Source organism: Callospermophilus lateralis, chromosome 20, assembly GCF_048772815.1.
Source record: "Callospermophilus lateralis isolate mCalLat2 chromosome 20, mCalLat2.hap1, whole genome shotgun sequence".
Classification (NCBI taxonomy): domain Eukaryota; kingdom Metazoa; phylum Chordata; class Mammalia; order Rodentia; family Sciuridae; genus Callospermophilus; species Callospermophilus lateralis.
This window is the reverse complement of record NC_135324.1, coordinates 13,937,345-13,953,262: the sequence shown is the minus strand read 5'-3', so window position 1 is coordinate 13,953,262 and position 15,918 is coordinate 13,937,345. Positions and strand designations below refer to the sequence as shown.

Genomic DNA, 15,918 nt, shown 5'->3' with positions numbered 1-15,918 from the left:
TGCTTACAGGGGTGGGGGCAAGATCTGGCATAGAGAATTTTCCACTTTTTTGAGTGTGACCACCCCTGTTCTTCTTATCCATTTTTTTTTGCTGTGTTTTCCTTTTATTATTATCATTATTTGTAAATTGATAACATTGGGGTATGTCCCCTTTCTTGTTCAAAGGTTGTTGATTTCTGTTGGTTGTCTGTATTTATCATGCCTTGTGTTAGGTCTAGGAGTAAAAAAAACCTGTAATCCATCTTCACTCTCCTCTTTCTCCTTCAGCCTTTGCAACAACACTGTAAGACCTAGTATTGCCACTTAACAGATGAGAAACCAGAGGATCAGAGTGGTTAAGCACTTTACCCAGAACTGTGGAGCTAATAACTAACTAGCTTGGAATTAAAACCTTTATCTCCATAGATTTCTGGGCCAATAATGGAATCTACTGAAATTACAATTTCAAAGGAGACTAATAAAATAATTCATTTTACCTGGGTACAAATATTTTGGAAGATTAATGGAAATGGATCCAACGTAAGTGTAGTAAGTGTGTGGGAAAGACAGTGGAGAGAGAATATGGAGACCTAAATTTAATTTCTGATGATAAATTGGGAAGAGATAATTCAAATTCCTGGATTTCAATTTCCCTGTCTGTAATAATAATAAGGATAATGATGATGATGATGACTGCCATAATTTGATGACTCTCCATTTATTGGTACTATGCATAATGTGACCGACTTTGTAACAGTGAATCTCAAAACAGCTATCTGATATAAATAATACATCTATTTTACCCACGAAGACAACTTGCTCCAATCCTCTGAGGCCTATAGGAGTTCAGGATACAGGCTTTTAACCGCCGGTTCTGCTGTCTTTCCAAACTAAAATGTGTGTCTTGAAGGGTCTACAAAACTCCTTCCGGCTTTGACATTCTCTGGCCCTCTGGTTGATATCAGGGAAAATGACCGTGTCTTGACCTGCCGTTCAGTGTCCTGAAAATACTAATGCTAATGTCACGCTGTGGTCTATGTCATACGATTGCACCTAAAAACACCTAATTTTATGTTTAAAAAAGTATTGAGCTCTTTCGTTTTCCCTTTCCCTTTCCTTCCCACCATGTTAGTCCAAGTCTAGCCAAGGAGCCACCCATCTATGTGAGAGCCACAGCATGACTGGTGGAGGCCTGCAAGATGTGACAATGATATTCATGTAGGGCATTGGGTAGGGGGCATTGTGGCCCAGACTGAGGTGTCCGGGCAAAGAATGTCAGAGGCTGAGAAGGGGATGCAGAGCCAAGCTGAAGGAGGACCGTCTCCGTGGTGAAGGGGGTGTCCCAGCCCAGGCGCTAGGTCCTGGATGGCGTGATCATGTCACCCACTTTGGAATGGGGGCTCTGCCCGTGTCAGAGCCCGGGTGGGGGGTCAGAAGGGCTTCTCCACAGCGGGAGGAAACAGCTCAGCAAGTGTGGGTGCAGGTGAGGGGGTGAAAGTGAGTGAGCATCAGATCCCGCACAGGGAGAAGAGGGAGGTGACAGAGACTTGGTTGGCAAGAGGGGGATTGAATAAATGCATAAGTTTATTGGCAATAATGGGATCCAGAGTCCTCATCGACTGAACAGGGAGTCACGATGTGGACAGAGAAATATCTAGAACAAACTCGCGGTCGATCACTACACACACACACACACACACACACACACATCGCTGTCAATCACCACACACACACACACACACACCTCGCTGTCAATCACTACACACACACACACACACACACACACAGCTACTGAGGGGCCCTCAGAGCAAACAGACTGCAGTCACAATGAGTGAACTCCGTATCCCGATTATGGCTTCTAAATACCATTCTCTAATACATGGAACCAGGTGTGCTTAGGGAGAAACAAACAAACAAACAAACAAAAAACAGCTACTTCCATGGCTGGGGAGAGAGGAATGAAAGATGATCCTAAAACTGTTTTATATATCATAATGTAAATAACAGTCCAAGGAATAAATCAGGTCAAGGACAAAGAAGCTGGCTTGAACAGGCTCCTGCCAGCCAAATCAGCAATGATTGGGCATCCAAATAAATGACAATGGATTATGACTCATTTCATAAAATGAGAGACCGTAGAGTCACATGGACAAAGCAGGTCATATGACAGAAATAGGTACATAAAAATTTCAGTGTTGGGGGGGCTAGGGTGTGGCTCAGTGGTAAAGTGCTTACCTAGCACACGTGACGCTCTGGGTTCAGACCTCAGCAACACATAAAAATAAAATAAAGATGTTTTGTCCACTTATAATTAAAAAAATAGATATTTAAAAAAAAAAAAAAAAAAAAACCAGTGTTCGGCTAGCTGTGGTGGCACATGCCTGTCATCCCAGCTGCTCGGGAGGCTGAGGCAGGAGGATCTCAAGTTCAAAGCCAGTCTCAGCAACGGCGAGGCTTGCTAGGTCAACTCAGTGAGACCCTGTCTCTAAATAAAGTACAAAATAGGGCTGGGGATGTGTGTCAGTAGTTGAGTGCTCCTGGGTTCAATCCCCAATACCAAAATGCAAATAAAAATAAAAAAATCAATATTCATTGAAGAGCTGCCTTTTTACATTGTCTCAAAATCCCAAACAACAAAAACAACGATGACAAAGGAAAATCAAGAGTCGACCTTCGAGTGGAGAAATCTGGCAGGCTTCCCCTTGATCACGTGACCTTTTACTTTCAGCAGTAGCAGGACACACAGAGGCCCTGAGAACACAGCATCCCTGAGTCTAACCATGGAACCGCAGAGGCTAGCTGCACCCAGCCCAAGGGGCATGGGGAAGAGGGGGCTCAGGGAAAACCAGGGGATCTGAGTACTGTGTGCTGGCAGGAGCCTCAATCAGAGTGACAATTTTTTTAAAGAGACTCAATCTTCATTGATGGTATTATTATTATTATTATTGTTATTATCATCTTAAAGTCTTATAGACCTGCCTACTGCCTGCACCCTCAGCAGGCAGCTCCCACCAGGGCCCGTGCACTGCCCTTGACCCCTGAATGCCAGAGGGAGTCCACATTGAGAGACACTTCAGAACACTGTCTCACAATCCCCTTAGGAGTCAGAGTCAGAAAAACCCAGGGCAGACTGGGGGACCTCCGTCCCAGGTCGAAAGTGACCACAGTGAAAAGATAGAACTCACTAAATGGAACGTATGGTTTCTCCACTGCAATCTGTTGCTTGAAAAATGTTTATTAGAGGCTGGGCAAACAGTGAACACCTGTCATCCCAGCACCTCCGGAGGCTGAGACGGGAGGATTGTGGGTTCAAAGCCAGCCTCAGCAAAAAAGTGAGATGCTGAGCAGCTCAGTGAAAAAAAAGTACTAAATAGGGCTGGGGATGTGGCTCAGTGGTTTAGTGCCCCTGAGTTCAATCCCTGGTAGCCCCCCCCCCCAAAAAAAAAAAAGTCTATTAAGGCCAGGAATCCCAGCAACCCAGAAGGCAAAACAGGATGTTTAAGGGTGGCTTCAGCAACTTATTGAGATTCTGTCTCAAAATAAAAAACAATAAAAAGGGCTCTGTGGTAAAAGCACCCTTGTATTCAATTCCCAGTATAAATTAAAAAAAAAAAAATATATATATATATATATATATACACACACACACACACACATATGTATATACACTGTAAAACATCTTTATATCATATAATATAAATATATATGATTATATGATATAAATTTTAATTAATTCCATTTTAGGAGAACAATTATATATAAAAGTAAATTTTTAATATACATGAAATATTAAGAAAATAGATACATGGGGCCCAAGTATCAGCTGTTAGTCCTGAATCAATGTAGACTTCTTGCTGCTGTAGGTTTTATTGTGGTTGTGTAGATGGATGCCTTTTGGTTGTAGGGAATACAGATAATTCGGGGTGAAAGCACAATTACTATACATGGTTCAGAAATAAAGGTTTGCTACATCATCCTTCCAACACTTTCCGTAAGCCTGAGGCTGTTACCAAGTGAAACACTGTAACACGGTGTGTAGACTGGATACTTCATAGAGGCTCAAGCCTGCTCCTTAGGTCATGCTTTTCTTTTTATTCTCAGGTGATGGTCCTTGGATCCCACCTACTTTTATCGAGGAGCCACAAGATGTCATTTTTCCTTTGGATTTATCAAGATCTGAGATCATCCTGAATTGTGCTGCCAATGGTTACCCTTCACCCCATTATAGGTAAAAATCCTACCGCTTAGTACCTCTCCTTTCTCTTCTTTCTCATGGATATAAAACATGCAGTTAAAAGTGGTACACTTGAACCCCATCAAGCACAACCCTCAATACTTTTTCTAGAGCCATACAGCTCTAATCATCCCTTGGTTAAAGATGCGGACACTTTGCATTCCCCAGAGTGTTTCCTCATGCCACTTACCAGGCACTAATTATCCCCACCCCACCCCCACCTCCAGGTGACCGCTGTCCTGTGTCTGTCTTATTGAATAGGTTTGCTTGCAGCACTTATTCTGTGCACAGCCAGTGGTTAGAATTCAGAGAGACAGGCAAAGGTAGGAGGACTAGGTAGAGAGGGAGAACAGAGTATGAAAATACTGCAAGGAAAAAAAAAAAAAACAGAAAACAACAGGAAAGAAATAAAAAGAGAAAATACAGGAAGGAAAGATCTTTATACCTCCATGTGAAACACTAAAATGCAAGCATTCCCAGTCTCACACCAACCTGAGACTATTGTTCCAGTTCCCCATATACAATGACAATAAAAATGACCTCCTAAAAGGAATTAACTAAAATGAAAATTTAGGATATAGCAGGATATCAGCTATGGCTCCCTTCTCTCTCCCGGGAGAAGTCTATGTTACCCCTTTCTAATAAACCCTGCTTTCTATACTTGAAAAAAAATAATAAATAAAATGGAAATTTACACTTCTCTTAGCAAATAAATTTCTCTAACTTCAGTACTGGATCACATCACCCAATTATTGATTGTAGAAAGATAGATGTTGAAGACAGCTAAATACCTTGAAAGGCAGAAAGAGGATTTGTGTTGTGGACAAATAGGGAAAAAAAAATGTATTTGTCTCTGACATCTTCCCTGTGAAATAATAGGGAAGAAGGATCAGCAATGTTTACAGTTTTATTTATCCAGGTAGAATTTGATTCATACTGTGGATAGTATGCACGAATTTAATGATGTATACATGTATCAATTACCCTTGTGCAGATCATAAGGATATTTTGCTGGTAAGAATTTAGTACAGTGTGAACACAGGAAACAGAGACAAAAAAAAAAGTATTAAAAATCACTTGCAAATCTGGGTTGTAAAAGCATTTTCCAAAAGTTTTCAGTTTTAGATATGGAGTTGACATAGAAAGCAATCATCTTAGTACATTTTGACAAAATAAGCTTATTTTTGGAATGTTTAGGTTGCAGTAAAAATGGACTCTATATAAGCATTATTATTTTGCTCTGGAATTACTCTAAATTAGTTAACTAAATGACTTACACGCCCAAAGTTAAAGGCATTTCTATCTTATATTTTGTGGAGCTAATTTTAGTATCTTATTACAATGGAAGACTGAAAACTTCATTCTACTTATTAAGTTTCTCCTCTCTGAGATTCTCAAACCAATGCAATCCAAGGGTTAGGGAAAGAACAATTACTTTACTGTTTCACTCAATTCAGTGTTTTTTGTTTGTTTGTTTGTTTCAGTAATGAACTGTCATATCCAACATAACTTCAAATAATCGAAAAATCTTCTGCATGCATTTTTATGATCTCCTAACATTTAAAGTTGTCATTTTAATTTGGGGGAAGCTAATTTAACTGATCATAGGAGTTGGTAGAGTTTTCTAGAGAAGGAAAAAAGACTATGAATCCCTATAAATTCTTTTAAAAGTTTGCTAAATATATAGTAAATAAATCCTGTACTTGTAAAATATTTATTGACTTATAATAGGTAGAAGGATACAAAAGAGTGGTTCTGGAGACAGTTTGCAAATTAGTACATTGATAAAGAAATAAAAAGATAAAAAGACTAGAAATTCTAATTGTTAAGTGGCCTGTGTTCCTAAGGTGTGCATAAATTACAAAGCTAAAGACGGGCAATGGTATTATCTTATTTCTAATCTCATTAAACTGGCTAAGCTGATCTCTGATATTATTAGAAAATACTCATAGGCAAGAGACTTAGAAAGAGAGTGAGAAAAAAATCAAATTTTTAGGATATTTTTATGGATAATCAAGCAAAGGGCAGAAGTATTTCAGACAACGTGCATTAGCAATGGAAATTTTAGTTTTAAGATGACCCTTTTAAATTCATATTTTAAGAAAACTCACTTGTATTCATCTTAGACTATGTGTGGAGAGGTGAGTGTGTGCATTGGAAGAAGCTGACCGTCACAGACTTTGACAGGTTGGAGCTCTACAAAGAGGCAGTGACTTAGAACTAAGCCAGTCACCACTGTCATTCCATGCGTGAGCTTGGAATAATCACTCCTGTCCTGTGTAGTCAGCTTTCTGATCAGATTTCATAATGTTTTCCTAAATTGCTTGCTTGCTTGACTGATGATTGGTGTTGCTGGGGACAGAACCTGGGTCCAGGGTCTCATGCTGGCTAGGCAAGGATTCAGCCTCTGAACTATATCTCCACTCCTTTTCATTTTATTATTTTATTATTTTGACACAGAATCTTCCTCAGTTGCCTAGACTGGCCTCTTAATTGCAATCCTCCTTCCTCAGCCTCCTGGGTGGTTAGGATGACAGGTGTGTACCGCCATACCCAGTCGAGCATAGCAGTTTTGAAAAAGAAAAAAAAAAAAAGTGAAATCTATTGCTTCAAAAGATTTTTGTTTTTCCTGAAACAGTAGCATGGTGCCAAATGTAAAATCTTCCACTAGTTTCTTAAAGGAGTTAAGATTTTTTTTTAAAAGTAGATTCAGTATAGAAATGAAAGCTCATGGGGGAAAAATAACAGTATTTAAAAGCAGAACTTTAGAAACAGTTGAAAAGCAATTTTGCCTAAAGTCATTTTCAGTGAGGTAAACATCTCCACCAACAGGAGGTGGTTGAAAACAAAAATATATAAAAATATTAGGCGAGGCTGGTGGAGATGTTTACCTCGTGGGAAAGGGTTACCTTTATTCTCTAGAAGACCAGGTAATGTCGGAGCAGATGAAGTTAGCAACAAAGCTTAGCAAAGGGAAGACAAGTGGGTTATCCAAAGATGGTACTTGAGTAGGCTTGTTTATGCCAAGAAAGTCTAAGAATATGCACTAGCCATAAACTTAGTTCCTAGTATTTGATCTGGGAAAATGAAACATTTCTGTACAAGACTCGATTTCTATATAGTATAGACTCTCTTTCAGGAAAAGGACTTTGAATTTTATCAAATTTCTGACACGTCACCATTGGCCTGGTCACCAAAGGTACTCCTCTCTGCGATTCTCTGTTGCTTCTCTTTCTCATTAAGTTATCTTTCGTTCCCCATGAGCCCTGGACGTCGGAGTCAAACCCATTAGAGTCGTCGCTCAGACTTTCTATTTCGATCATCTCCACACACAGACTCAGGGGGCATGCATTATGCAAGACACACCAAACATAGCTGCCACTCATTACCTTCTCCGCATGAGGCTTAACAACTTCACAGTGAAGGATGTGCCAGGGCAAAAGGTTAAGATTTTACTTCAAATCCATGGCGTTGCCTGCGATTAATCCAATGCTAACTCATGGGCTGCAAATCATTCATTAGAACATATTTCCTCATTTCCACCCTAGGAAAATACCGCTGGGGAAGCCGTGCCATTGGTAACATTGCGGGACCATCGCTCAAATCCATGAATGCTATTTCTCCATTGACTGGGACATATTAATGAGGACAGAGCCCGCACTGGGAGTTGAACCCCTGATCTACATGCACAGTTTAATAATCATTGCACCATAGTGATTAGAACGATCATGGGATACTTGTGAAAAAATTCATTTTCTGCCGCTAAGCCAACAACTTTGAGTTTGTGTTGAAAAAAAACAATTACTGAGCTTAATTAGGAGCATGTAATGATGACAGCAGTTATTTTGGTGATTGATTCCAAAATTAAAGAGAGCTGGCAAACTGAGTATGGTATATCCTTTGCTTTGGAAATGATAAGGGGAACCTGGCATCACAAAGATCATGCCCTGTAAGCAAATTATGAAAGATGGTATTATAGCTCTGAAGGAGACTATGGGCCTCTTGAGACAGTTCTACAGAAAGAAAAGCTTCATTTTTTTTCCTCTTTCCTAATATGGAGAACAAGAAGCATTCTGTACGATCCCTGTAGGAGAAAGAAAGAAGGAAGGAAGGAGGGAAGGAAGGAAAAGAAAAGAAAGTAAGGAAGGAAGAGAGGAGAAAGAGAGGGAGAGAGAACAATCAAATTGGCAGAAAATCCATCCATTTCTACTGTCTTTCAGCCTCCTTTCATTAGAGAGAAGTTGAAGTACACAGGAAGTGGCCAAGTAATTTAAGAATGACAGCGTTGGTTCAAAACCTCTCATCGATTTGATATTTGATCCTGTCTTTAATAGGATAGAGGACTCCCCAAGTTCATATTTCCTTTCTAATTCTGGAGACATGTGTCATATTCTCTCCATGGGGTGTTTCAGAATGCGCCAAAAAAAAAAAAAAAAAAGAAAAAAAAAAGCTGATGACATTTGAAATCATCCTGTAAAATGTCATTCCTTTCTTAGAATTAGCCATCCCCACCAAAACATTTTAATGTGATTTCATTATAAAGGCAAGAATCATAGCAAAGCTGGTGTGGGCCCTGAAAAGAAGAGTTGGGTGACTGGCCCTAGTGCATAGGACCAAGAGAATCATTCCTTGTTTTTCTAAGTGACTATGATGGGGTGGAGGACCCATCGCCCCAAAATATGGCACTGTGGCATGAAATAGTGGAGGCAAGAAGGTCACTTACCTTCCACTCATTTTTCATTCCTGAACCAGGTCAAGAAACTTTATGCCAAAGGTACCTATTCTATACTCAGAGGAAAGGAGTGTCCTATCCCCAAACTCAGAGACACCAATGAGAATCTAACAGACAGGCCTAGGATGCCCCCGATTTAGAACTCCCTTTGTCCATCTATCCTTCCTAATAAGTGTCCACTCCTGATCAAGACCAGCACACAAGACTCTAATCCCAGCAACTCAGGAGGCTGAGGCAGGAGGATTGCAAGTTCTAAAGCCAGACTCAGCAGATTAGCGAAGCACTTAGCAACTCAGGGAAACTCTGTCTCTAAATAAAATATTGAAAAGGGCTGGGAGTGTGGCTCAGTGGGTAAGTGCTCCTGGGTTCAATCTCCCATACCAAAAAATAAATTAAAAAAAAAAAGACTAGCACACACATATATAGGTTTATCTGTGGTTTGGGAGCTTTGCTCCTGAAGGATCCTGTATTGGGGAAGAGGAGTTAGCTTCAACAAATCTGCAAGTTTTTTCTCTTCTGAAACTGTCTTTTGTAATAAAGGTCTCAGCCACAAAGATCCCAAACAACCGGAAATGATTTTCTCCTGCCTGGCCACTAGTTGTCATGATTCACTATTTTCAAATGATTTTCTTAAATGATGTAAATTATTGCACACAACTTGTGCCCTGAGAATGTACCACATGAAGTATGCAATACTCATTTTTTTCAAAACACTTGAAGGTTTTGAGGGAATTAGGAGGTGCAAGGTCGGGGGAATGAATCTGGCTGGAGATGGGTATTCATTTGTCTGAAAAGTGACCAAATGGAATTTTTAAACTATTTATGCTTCTTGGAAAATAAATAATACATTTACACCCTTCAGCTAGTTAATTCATGTACTAAGGAATTCTTGTCTAATAGCTACACCAAGAGACTTTTTTTGCTTCCTAAAATAAAAACGACTCACGCTGCATTTGCGTTGCTAACATATAATTTTAGGTTGGCATTCCTAAGTACTGCTGAAACATTTTCAACGTGATTAATTTTCCAAGTAACAGGCTAACGGACAATGGTATTCTGGGATCGTCAGGTTATAATTGTTTTGTTATCAGCCTCAAATTGGCATTGCAAAATCTTTGCTGGTATTCTGTGCGTCATTTGTAATATAATCTTTATGGATTTCCATCTCTAAATCATTTCTGACATCCAATTTTGCAGTAGCAATTGGGAGAGTTCAGGTATGGATAGATGTTTTTGGAAAAGTCTCTAAAGGATTAGGATGGCCAGCATTATTGACTGAATGTCTAATTTTTATTTCTTATGTCAGTGGTTCTCATGACTCTCTATGTACATGGGGATGAATGTATCTAACTCTTTCCAAGAGTCCAAGAGATTTCAAATAACCTCCCTGTTGGTATCACTGGGCTCAACACAGACAACTTAAGGGGAATTGGTCAGATGATCTCCACTGGTAAACATACAATATATTTTTTTTTTTTTTTATATAATCGCAGGAATTAAAACTGCATGTCATTTAAGAAAAATTAGCAGTGAACCCTGCAAATTATAAATGTCATTTGATCTCTTTTTTTATTTTCCTTAAAGGTGGAACCAAAATGGCAGAGAGATTGATTTTGCCATGAGTTATCACTACAAGTTAGAAGGAGGCAGCTTGGCCATCAGTAGCCCCCGCACAGATCAAGACGCTGGCACGTACCAGTGCCTGGCCACCAATCTTCTGGGGACCATTCTGAGTCGGAAGGCAAAGCTGCAGTTTGCATGTGAGTTTGGGGGAAAAATGTTGACTCCTGTGTTTCTGAAAATATTTTTTTTTTTATATGCATATTGGGGTAAAAATCCAACTTTGCTAAGAATTTTCTCTTGGAGAAGAAATTTGGTTTTTTGGACATAAAAAAATGTCTGTTTTGTAAATTTAGGCTTCTGAGGATGATATAAAGCTGTTTAAAAGAAAGAAAATATCAGTATAATAATATTTGATAAACGATTTTTAGAAACATCTCTAAAAGTTCTAAATATAAATATCAAGAAAAAGATATATCATATTGTCCTTTTAAAAAACCTTTTATTTTATGTTGGATATTGGTGTGCAGGGCATGAGTGGAAAACACAGAGGGCAGAGGTATCATTTGGGGGAGGCGGGTGTTCCAGGAAAAGCCATCATACGCCCACAGGGTGATGTAGGTGGAAATAAAGTGGTTGCCAAAGGCAGGCTTTATATTAACTGTAACAATGTCCAGCTGCATCACATAAATGTCATCCAAGTAATTACCTAGGTGACATTTTGGGACATTAGCAGATGAACAATAGACAGACTGCTTCTTATATTCTTTATATATAATGTTTCCAGGGACTAAAATGTTTCATATTGGATACAGTGCAAGCCTTGTTGGAGAGTAATTATATCTGTGGATGAGAACCAAGTAGGAGGCTCCCATTTCTTTCTTTTTTATCTTTCCTAGCTCCCCTATGCTCTGAGGATGTATCTGGGAGCCAAAGTGTTAGCTGCTGCTCTTTGGGGGCTCACAGCGATGAGCGGAACTACTGTAGTCAGGAGCAGACATAGTAATTAGTAGTTGATTCTGTTTCTGGTTGCAAATCTCATGTTGCAAATCTCACGTTGCCCAGGGGTCTTTGTATGCTTCTCCTTTGGGATTAACCTCGTTTCTGCTTTTAAATATATATGCAAGTGAACACCCATAAACATGTAAAGCATAAATAAAACATGTACACATAAATTACATGCTCGCACAAATAGCGCACACGAACACACATTTTGCTAATATATCTGAACATGTTTGCCTCTGTGGAAAAAAGAGAGAATACAGAAGCGTGGACATAAATGTAGTATGGGCAGACAAAAGCTGGTGGCTAGTTTGAACTTGGGGTGAAGACAATTATAATAACTGACTTCTGCATTTTAGCTAAGATCATCATTTGGAAAAATAATAGGGAGCATAATAATACACTTCTGTTGCAGACATAAATGATAGCTCCGGAGACTTGAATGATTCTGCCACAGTAATTATTTGTTTCTCTCGCTTAGAAAAGAGATGTCCCTAAAAGGTCCACATGATTTCAATCAGTGTTCGTAATGATAAATCTGACTTTCTGGCGAGGAAAATTCAGACAGCCTTATAGTATTCAGTCTGTCTCCTCCCAGTTTATCTAGAGTGATGGATCCCATTCATTCTGGAAAACAACTGAATATCTGCACTGAAAGTTAAGGCACGGGTACTTTATATGGCAATACCTTTCTTCCCTCTTAATTGTTCCCCACTTTTAAAAAATACTTTAAAAATTCTCTAGTTTTATATGCAAACAGAAATTTTGCTAGTTAAAAACATACAACGCATTAAAAAAAAGAAGGAAAAGGTTAAATTAGGATGAAAGTGAATGATTTCATTTGGATGAATGAGAGAGATCAATTTTTCTGCTGACTTTCCTAACAGTTCATGAACTTTTTTTTTTTTTTTTCCATTTGGGGGTGAAAGGCATATGACAGTTGATCCTTAGAGTGTTTCCATTACTATTATATTAGTGCAGAGAGCCAACCCATTGGGCCCAGTGCACCCAGCGACCTTTCTGCAGAGTTAAAGGATCTTGGGCTAAAACTGGCATTTAAAAAACCCAAAGAAGAACCACCACATTCATGTCTAAAATGTTTCCTGGTATGTCCAGGGAGAGATCTGCTGGGCTGCAAAGAGAAAAAGTAGAATCTGAATGGTCACTTCTAAGGAAATGGAAAGTTCCTAGAGCACAGGACCTGTGTGGTCCTCTGGGTTTTAATTCCTCAGTATCTTCTCTCACTTCTTGGCAGTGATTGTTTTGCTGTTCAGGTCTTGGTGGAATCCATGTTGGGAAAATTCTGGGATTTTTTTTTTTTTTTTTGAAAGAAGACAGCTCTACATTCAAATTCCCTTTCTATCACAGACCTAATGGAATAAAATAAGACCTGTTCTTTACAATATTAAACCTCTGCTCAGAAACTACAGAATGGGAGTCGCAGCCTGACCACCGTGCAGAACAGCGACACTGATTAACAGAGATGGTGAAGGCGAGATTCCTGATTCATGTGGACGCCAGGGAGGGGACATCTCTGATTCTCCTTTTTATTATTTCTCTCCACTGGGTCAAAGACCGCCATATTTCAAACGGCTACACTTCCTAGGAAAACTCTTCCAGTTTGCATTCTGAGTCTTTCTCCTGCCCACTTTTGTGTTGTCTTGATTTCAAGATTTTCAGATGCTTCTAAAAATCCTTCTCTTGAACTGAAGTGGCCAGCCACCAGCCATAGGAGGCAGATATTATCCTTGTTCCTATTTTTTTTTTTATTTTTTCATTTTAGAAAGCCCAAGACTCCCTGAGATTGGGGCTTTCTTAAGGAATGGTGTTAGAGACCAAGTTGAATCCTGAGTATTAAAAAAAAAAAAAAATGAGTTCAGGGGACTGGGATTGTGGCTCAGGGGTAAAGTGGTTGCCTAGCATGTGTGAGGCACTGGGTTCAATTCTGAGCATCACATAAAAATAAATAAATAAATAAAGGTCTATCAACAACTAAAAAAAAATATTAAAAATAAAGAGTTTAGATTCTCACTCATACCCTTCATATTATAGTATTGAATCCCTCTCAAATCCTGCCCAAATCCTAAGGGGCTTTTCCCCCATTATTTCAATGGTTAAAGGGACCCTAATTTTCTAAATAATAAACCAGATTTATAAGACACCAAGGTTCCCAGTGAGCCGTGGGGTGGGTGCTGTTAGTGCCCTACCCAGATTGCCTGATGAGTGGTGTGTGCCCATCCCCCATCTCTGTATTTCAAGCCTCAGAGTTCCCCCATGGGGTCTGGGCAGCTGAGAGAACTTCCCACTAGGTCCCTTTCCTCCCTTTATCCTGTCTCTATCTCTGCCTTTCTCCTGAGAGAATTCATTCGGGCACAGAAATCCTTGCTTCGTGTTTCTCTTCTAAGCAACCCAAAGTAAGACCAGCAGGACACATTTGATGTGAGATACTTGATCTACATATCGATAGAAAAATCGGGTCCAGAAACCCCAGCCCCTTATCCAGACTTCCCCAGATAAGAACAAGGTATGCATCCAAACGAAAATGTTTGGATTCCTGGGCTTTGCACCTGGGGAGTCTACTGTACAGGGTCACTTTGACCTTCAGAACGAATGGACTTGTGAACAGTTTTCTAGACTCTGCCTTGTCCACGGGAGAGATTGCAGACACATTCCTGTAGGTAATCGATGGCTTTTGTTTGTAACATCCAGCTCCGTGTTTGGCCACCCAAAAGCACGCTCTGAGTTTCTTTTAGAAACAGCCTCTAACACTCTGCCTGGCCATGAATCATCCCATCATAAAACCATCCTGAAAGGTGGCCCATGCATTAAAAAAAAAAAAAATCCCTATTATGAAATATCATCGTAAATCTGTCTTCAACAAACTAGGTCACCTAGATGAGCCATTCACATCTCTGGGATTTGTAAACGTATGTTTCGGACTGTCTGACTACAGAAGCCCCTTTTAGATCTTCAGCAGAAAAATCTTCCTTCCAAAGGGTCAGGCGGGTCCTCCTTGAAGCTCTCCTTCTTGCCCTGTGCAAACTCAACCCTGCTGCAAGTACAGCAGGTATTTCGTAGCCAAAGGGCCCTGTTATCACCCGGCCTCCTTGGGTGATAGAACCAGTGTGGCTTTGAAAATCACTTGTAGCTGCTTAGAATTTCTTCTCCTTCTCAAGGACTCTGGTGGTAAAGGTTGAACGTGGACTTCTTCCTTTCGTGTGTATGTTAATGAATCACCCTGTTCTTGTGTGAGACTACATGGCATCTGTCAGTGCTGCTTCGAATGTCATCCTGGAGAAAAGGAGCCGGGTGTCTTGGAAGAAACCTATGATTTCACTAAGCTGTATTTTCGTGGAAGCTCTTATCCTACAGAACTTCACCAAGGAAAAGATAAACATTGAGGATACAAGTGATGAAGACTTTGTGATCCTGCCCTCTGCAATATTTAATCACAGATACCGTTTCAGATCAGTTTGCTTCATTACAAGGGAAGGCAGGGCTACCACCCCGAGCCTCCTAATTGACTATTCATTTATTCATCCACCAAACATCCGAAAAAAAAAAATACCCCATTTATATGCCTCAAGGCCTGGGCTGGGTCCTAAAGTTAAAATGGTTGATGAGAATGGCTACTTCCAGTCTCCACAGAGCACACAGATAAAACCTTTTAAGTGCACTTAAACATATACACACAGAGAAGAAACAAGAAGACAAAAAAAGAAATATATACATAGTATATATTGTTGATTAAGCATTGTCCCCAGATCTTTTTTTCTTGTTTTGGTTTGGGGTACTAGGAATGGAACCCAGGGGCACTCCACCACTGAGCCCCATCCCCAGCCCTATTTTTTTTAAATTTTATTTAGAGACAGGGTCTCACTGAGTTGCTTAGGGCCTCGCCTTTGCTGAGACTGGCTTTGAACTCACGATCCTCCTGCCTCAGCCTCCCGAGCTGCTGGGACGACAGGCGTGGACCACCCCACCCGCTGTCCCCAAATCTTTTTGTAAATTAATTCTGCTGATCAACCCTCTGAGGTGATAAGTTTCCCATTTTTCAGATGAACAGGTTGAGACACAGGGAAATGGATGAAAACTGGCTGAAATCACACAGACGCCAAGTCAGAGGCCAACTGGGTATTCCAGCTCAGGGAGGGGAGTACAGAGTCCTTGCCCTACCACATTTTTCAGATGATATGGACAGAGAGGTGACTTAACCTGGTGGCAGGGGGAGCCCAGAGTGGAAAGTTGTCCTTAAACTGGTCTGGATTAGAGAAAGAGCAAAGGCCGGCTTCCAGAGGAAAGGGGGCTTGAACTGAGCCTTCAAGTACTGGTACTGGTACCCACGCTCTCCTCTTGCTCTGATTCAGCAGGACCTCATCTGTTGGGTCCATTTGAGTGAGAAATTGCACAT

General features: G+C 40.2%; 1 protein-coding gene across 1 annotated transcript in view; it reads left to right on the top strand.

Annotated features, from left to right (window-relative positions):
• Positions 1–4,112: 4,112 nt before the first annotated feature.
• Positions 4,113–15,918, top strand: part of LOC143385574 (contactin-6) — a 160,542-nt gene continuing 148,736 nt past the window's right edge. Inside the window, exons 1-2 of the mRNA XM_076841033.1 lie at positions 4,113–4,207; positions 10,530–10,705. Coding sequence (XP_076697148.1) covers positions 10,564–10,705 — 142 coding nt within the window. The 5' untranslated portion in view covers positions 4,113–4,207; positions 10,530–10,563. The remainder of the gene's footprint in view (positions 4,208–10,529; positions 10,706–15,918) is intronic.